General features: G+C 29.2%; 1 protein-coding gene across 1 annotated transcript in view; it reads right to left on the bottom strand.

Annotated features, from left to right (window-relative positions):
- Positions 1 to 2,302: 2,302 nt before the first annotated feature.
- Positions 2,303 to 7,516, bottom strand: part of LOC145324743 (uncharacterized) — a 66,049-nt gene continuing 60,835 nt past the window's right edge. Inside the window, exons 17-18 of the mRNA XM_080167350.1 lie at positions 3,557 to 4,016; positions 2,303 to 2,865 (exon numbers count right to left, since the gene is read on the bottom strand). Of these exons, the coding sequence (XP_080023476.1) occupies positions 2,354 to 2,865; positions 3,557 to 4,016 (972 nt within the window). The 3' untranslated portion in view covers positions 2,303 to 2,353. The remainder of the gene's footprint in view (positions 2,866 to 3,556; positions 4,017 to 7,516) is intronic.

The following is a 7,516-nucleotide window of genomic DNA, read 5'->3' as shown; positions in this document are numbered from 1 at the left end:
AAGAACCTTTGCAGTCTTTATTATTATAGGACTGCCTTACGATTTTGACTTTTCATCAATTTTGTAAGACCCCAAAAGAGCCCAGTAAGCTGAAACTGGGACCCCCCAACTCCATAATCTACTCCTGCCCAAACTACTTGCTATCAATCAAACCAACCAACTCTAACAAACTGAAACTGAAACACCAAACCAATTTAAACATTATTAATTTAATTGTGTAGTTAGTCTTTATGTTAGTTATTGATATTTTATAAGTATAACAGCTAACCCTTAACCTACTAACACATATCTAATTTTTATTTCGTATTTTACTTATTTCATTATGTATGATTTTTTTTTTTATAAAAAATAAATCATTTTAACAACAACAAGTCGTAAGAAAAACAAGGATGAAAACATTCACGAAAGTTTTTCTTTTAAAAGTATTTTACGACGCTTATAGTTTAAAGGAACATGGTATTGATATTAGACGCTCAAGCGTTCTTATAGAATTGCTTCACTTTTAACATAATGCATATAATAAATAATATTCATTTAGAAAATCTAACCTAAAAAAAACAAAACATCGATTACTAAATAATATAAAATTTATTGATAAAAAAAAGTAAAAAAAAAATAAAAAGCACCAATTATTCATAAAAATAATATAAAATAAGTTAGTGGTACATTTATAATATCATACTTTATTAAACCCCAGTTTAGTTTTTTTTATTGAAAATAAAAATATAGGTTATAAGACAAATATTTAGTAGAACAAGACAAAATTATCTTTACTCTTACTTCAGTTCTCCGCATAAGATTTAAAGCAGTCATTGCTAGGGAGGGAGGAGACATTGTTTATTACACTAGTCCCCAAAGTTTAAAATAATATTTTCTTATTAGTTGGCTAAACAACTTTCGAGGCTTTTATTGAATTTTGATTGGTTGGTTCATTAAGATTAGTGTTCAAATTTTTCAACCACTAATTTTATTCTACAGAGGATGTAATTTTCAAGTTGATAAAAATTTAATTCAATATTTCTCTATCTTTTTAATTGTAACGAAACAATTTGTTGTTAAGTGAACCATATTATGATAATCTATTGTTTACAAATACTGAATAAAGTTTAATTAATTTGTAAAATTGACAATTCGTTTACAAAATTTTTAATTAGGATATTTTGTATAGATTTGATGAGATTTAATTAAAGAGAAGAGTTTAATAATTTTTAAAGTCATTTTTTTGTAAAATAAAACTTAACTTAGGTATAAATTAAATGTATATTAATTATCTATTAAAACGAGGATTACAAGCAAAACAGAGCCCAAATTATAAGCTAAGAGATATTTTTGTTATGAGATTATTCCTATAATATATTTTTTTATTTATCGTAGGCAATTGTAATACTATGCGAAAAATAATTTTTCAGTCTGGCTAAGAACCAGTTATGAAGCCTTGCTGGAAATGGTTTTGTAGAAAATAAGTAAAGATGCGACAGTTTTGTAAACATATCCTTATAATAAAGTAACAGGATGTTTGTGTGTCTGTGTGTTTGTAGCGAAGGATCTCGCTAACCGCTGAACCGATCGGGTTCTCCTTAACAGGGTAGATTCTCATATGTCCCGGGAAGGTTTATAACTATTTTGGGGGAGGGTACCACCACCCTCCCTAGAGAAATACAATTTTTTTAAATTTCTTAATTTTAGAAAGAGAGTTCAACGAAAAACAAACATCAAACGTATTTTTTTTTTACTTTTTCTTTTAAAATCTAAAATAAGAAATTGAATTATTAAATTCGACTCTTTCCTCCTAAAGTGCCCCTAGAGGCCTCTAGGGGCGTAGCCGCTAGTTATTTTAATAAATTGTTAAGACATTGTGTAATTATCCAAAAGAAGCGCAGCAATATAACAAGGTTACAAAATTTTGCAAAAAAATATAATTAATTAAAAGAAGAATTCACCATTGCATGGCAAAGCTCATAAATCTTTAACTTAAAGTACCATGAAGGACATACCGAAACATACCATTACGGATAGATTTGTTACTTTTATTCATGTACGACGTACATCCATACCCCAGTTAAAGAGCAGCTGCAATACAAATACAATGTATATTCTGATATTGTTCACTTGTAAGCTTTTAAATTTTCATCTTCATGAATATTACTTGTCATCGTCACCAAGTTTCGAAAAAAATCCGAGTTTTTATCACTCAGAAACCATGAATTTTCACTTTACAGTAAATTTTACATTTAACATTTTCTTTGAAAAAAGTTTTATGCTTATAAAACGTCTTTTCGTTTCGTTTAAGCAAATGTATGTATTTTTAATATTTCACATAAATGTACCTGTCCTTTGTAAAACTTAAGTAAAATCACAAATGAATGCCCTGCATGAGGCAAGAAAGGGTCAGAACAGCAAAAGAAATAAACAGGGAACTTCTAACAGAGAAGCCATTGTTTGAATGTTCATATTCCCCCTCCCCAAGTCTGACAGATTTCAAGCCTTTGGCAAAGGTCTCATTTTCGCGATAATTGCCCTTCCGCTGTTTTTTCCCATCGTTGGACAATGCGTCTTTATTGTCACTAAAAGTTTTCTTACTGCTGTCATTATCATCAATCATTTTGTGTTTAACTTCCTCGTTCATGTGTTGGCCATGCTTAAATTCCTCGTTTGAAGCATGTATTGTATGTTCAATTTTGTTTGTATGTACATCTTCTGCTGTATGTGCTGGTGATTGATGATGAATAACTTGTTGATTATCATTATTAGAATAGTATTGATAATCATAACTGTTGTCAACAATAATGTTATCCTCTGTTACGACATTGTTGTACAGATAATCAATACTAGTTTCTTGTGATGTTGTGGGGCTTTCTTCAGTTTCTGAAAAAATTTGATATCATGAATTAAGGGATAGTGTGTATAATCAGTGAGGTATACTGTAAATTATACGCCTAGAGTTAAAATTATTGGTTATTTACATCATATTGGAAGCTAAAGATTAAATTAAAAATATACAACGTTTTAAAACCAAGGATTGATGCTGTACGTATTGGTGCAAAAAATGGGGACAAATTTCAAATTGTTTTGGCGTGTGACGTCATACCCCCATCTCTTTTCTAGGGGGTTTCTTTCCTCCTTCCCTTTTCTTTCCCCTCACTTGTGACGTAAATAAACAGCCCCGTCAAATCAATTTAAAAATTGTCCCCATTTTTTGCACCAATACCTACAGCATCCCAAGGATTGAGATGACTTGTTCATTAAATCATCACAATTAAGTCCAATGTCCCCATCCTCCCTGGTTTTAATATAAGTTTGAAAATAGAAAGAAGGATTTAGACACCCTGTTTTGTTTGCTTAAACAAAACCTTTTAAAACTTATTTAAAAAATCTTGTTTGGCTGGTTTAAATCATCAGTATCTAAACTTTTCAACCAATAATTTAAATCTTTAAAGGTGTAATTTTATTTTATTGGTATTGGAAATCTACATAAATTTATCTTTAATTTTTTTATTCCTGAAATACAAAACTATAAAGTAGTTTAACTATAAATAATCTTATTAAAATTTCCAACCTGAATCAAATAATTGATCAACACTATTGACAGGACCATGTTCATCAGTCTCATTATTCTCAATATCATTCATATCCTCTGCAAGCATCTCATTACCATTTGATTCAATGTTAATATGAATATTAGGATTTATATAATAATATTCATCCCCCACCTCTTTAACTGTCTCCAGAAATGATGCATTCATAGCCTCATTTACATAATCAAAATGGCTATAATCATAATAATAGAAATCTTCATCAGTTAAACTATTGTAAGTAGTATCATGAGCATGGCTAATCAGCTCATTGTCAATTGTGTTTGGGGATATGTTTACTGAGGGGGGTTTGGTGGTACTACTTCTCATTCTTATTCTTTTAGTGGTTGTTGTAGTTGTAGTAGTAGTTGTTGATGTAGTAGTTGTAGTGGTGGTTGTAGTAGTAGTTGTTGTAGTGGTTGTTGTAGGAAATTCAACATCAAACTAAAATATAAATAAATTTAAAAATTCTATTTGATTGCATTTTAAGCTATTTTATGATCTGTTCCTCTTTTCGTAGTTGCAAGAGACGCAGCCACGCAGAAAGTCTGTAATACCATTTGAGTTATTTTGAACAACTTTTTACATGATAAAATCATTCTTTTACCTAGATTTTTAATAGTGTTTTTTTGCATGATAGAACATTGTTATGGGTAAATCATATCTAATTGAAACTTGAGATTCGTTTTAATGAATTTTGTATAATTGAAATGGATTTTTATTTAAATATATTCAAATAGGATTGAAGAAATCGAAGCTTAAAATATAAAAGAAAAATGAATCTACTATAAAAATAAAATAAATCATGATTAAACGGAATAAGATACATTTTTAACGTTTTGATATGCTGCTTACTATCATACTATCTTTACATTCTTGCTGCACATGTTTCAATTCTATTTCTTATTATTTCTTTTATTTCTAATTATATTCTAAACACCTACTACGTATACTGTATTACATCCAGGGATATTAGGGATAAGACAATGCACACCTTAAACAAATTCTATATCTTCTGTAGTTTAAAACAATTGGTAGAAAAGTTTAGACACCGTTTGATTGCACATCCCAAATAAGACATAAGAAATGACCCCAAACTCCTTACAAGCCATCAAATAAGAAAAGCCAGTATTATTTTCGGCCCAATGTTCCCTTCCTTCCTTACAACATAAAACTATTTATAAATACTAAATTAAATTAAGTAGAGGTCAAGAAGTGAAATATAAGCCTAGAAAATTAACACTTAATCAATCCAAAATTAGATTTAGGGATTATAAAGGGTCACTGACCTTCCCCCCCCCCCCCTCCCCCACACTCTTATCATAAATAAATAACCCCCTAGACAGATTTCATTTTTGATCGTGTAAAGATTCCCCTTACCCCCTTTCAATATAGTCTAAGTGTTTTCTAATTTAATACAAATGATATAATAGCAAAAATAAAATTGGTGGCTCCTACTATAATCAACACCAGAATATTATTTTTATTATGTGTAATGGTCTTAATGTCGACGTAAATATAAAGTGTAAAAATGATAGCTTTAAGGTCTGATTTATTCTTTATAGTTATATTGAATTTAAACGATAAAAATGTAATTATTTTACTACAAATAGATGATCTATTTTCGTTTAATCTAAAGTTAATTTAAATATAGTAGCTGTTTATAGTGCCTATATAAAATATAAATAACCATTGATAGGCCAATACAGAGACTAAATAACCAATTGCAGGCCAGTATACATTTTAATCGACCAATAGTAGACCATTATGGCTACATTTTAAAGGCACTATAAAAAGTTTCTTAAATTCAACTTTACCTAACAAGATACTGTGCTTTTTAAGTACATTATTATCCTTGGTTTTGTATTAACACCCTGTCTATCAATACTGTAGACATGAATATTAAGATTTTATATTATGTAAACATAATATGATCATATGACATAAACGTTCACTCTAACATACATTTTATGCAAGGATCTAGAGGGATAAGACAATGGCCGATGAATTGATGTACATTCCCAATGATTATACACAAAATTTCTCCTTCTGTAGATTACTTTTAGTGGTTGAAACGTTTTGACACTTAACTCAATTAACAAAGCAATCAAAATTAAAAAAAAGTCCCCAAGGTTGTTAAGGCAACGAATAGGAATATGTTATTGTCAAACTTTGGGGACTAGTGAAATAAACAGGCCAATGTCCCCACCTTCCCTGCATTTCATATTTTGGGAGACAGGTGCCTAACAGTCAAAGAATGTACGCTAGTTTGAAAATTACCAGGGCAAAAAATGCTGAAATACTGCTTCTAATTTTGTACATTTGATGTTTAAGAAAATGAAATAAACACAAATAATTCAGGGTTTGCCATTTTTCAAAAAGCAAAATATCTCTCAGGTAAGTAAGAGTAACACCAAGTTTAAAGTTTTAACTGTGATAGTTTTATAACAATGTCTTTAGAACTAGAAATATTGCTTGATTTATAAATAATCACTGCTTGATATATTTATGATATCACAATCAAATTAACAGTTTTAATAACTATTTTATTACAGAATTGATTTAATATTTCTAAAATAGCTAACATTTTTGGGTAAATACTAAAAATCAGACTTCATATGTGATGAATTTACTAGAAATATTTTTCCAATTTTTAAAAATTAACTTTGAACTCTGGCCGCGGCGCTCGGCACCCTTGCCTACCTAGCAGTAGCGCTCGGCCCCCTAGCTTGCCTAGCCGCGGCCTCTCGGCACCCTTTCCTACCTAGCCGCAGCGCTCGGCCCCCTAGCCTGTAACCTAACCTAGCCTAATTGTAAACATAATTATTCTCATAGTTCTGTCGATGGGGGGCGGATGAGGTATAAAAACTTTAAAAATTGAAATTAACATTTCTAAGAAGATAACGCCTAACTATATACTACTAAAATTATTTTTATCATTTATTTCATATGTGTTTTAAATGATTTATTCTTCTTATTAGACAAATCATAGACAAATCAAATATGATAATATTACATATTATAAACATATTTATATTTATACATGATAAAACATAATGTTATATTTTGATTTAAAAACATCATATTATTTTTTTAAAACAATGGAGATCGGACGTTATCTAACAGCTAAAATACTTTGTATTGTCCTTATATCCTAAAACAAAATCTATAAAATTAGTTACTAAACTGTAATTTAATCCGATGTAATTAAGTAGTTTTATGGTAAATTGTGCTAACAGTAAAGTTTGTGAGAAAAAGTTATCCTCATTCCATTTTAAAGCTTTTAAAGCCCTATCTTTTGCTATCTAAAATTATAAATTTATACCCAAAAATGTTTTATAAATTACACGTGATAAAATACTAGATTGCACGTTTTAAAATGTAGTTACTACTCAAAAATTAGGGAATTTAATATCTCAAATTTCAAATTTAAACACAGTATCTATGCAGTCTATCTCTTTGCATACATTAAATTACAATCTGGTTACATTTACTTGATTTTTTTTATATACTGGCAAAAATATAAAGTTATAGAAATACAGTTTTCTTACAGATAAATTATCTCTGGTCCTAAAATCTAAAATTACGTTTTGCCCCAATAAATGTATTTAAGTTTTTTTTTTAAATGTTGCTACGTCCATGATTATTAAACAAAACGGATCTTTATTAAGCAAATTTAATATAAATTTTAATGAATGAGTTATAAAATTGATTCTATCTCGGAAAATTCTATCATTTAAATCTTTGCTGTCAAAAGATAGAAAAAATGAAATCTATAATATAAAGTAGACCGATGTCTATCTGTTCGTCTGAAGCTTAAGATTAAGCTTGGTAACCGCTTTACTCTTCTGGAAATATACCTACTGGTCATTTGGTGGTTTTAAGCTATATTTTGGGAGCTATATTTGCTAATCCATAATAGTTGCAAGAATCATCTTTACAAT

The sequence above is a fragment of the Acartia tonsa genome, chromosome 7 (genome assembly GCF_053477335.1).
Source record: "Acartia tonsa isolate MP-2025a chromosome 7, ASM5347733v1, whole genome shotgun sequence".
Lineage (NCBI taxonomy): Eukaryota > Metazoa > Arthropoda > Copepoda > Calanoida > Acartiidae > Acartia > Acartia tonsa.
Note: the sequence above shows the minus strand (reverse complement) of the source record. Positions and strands in the feature narration are given on the sequence as shown.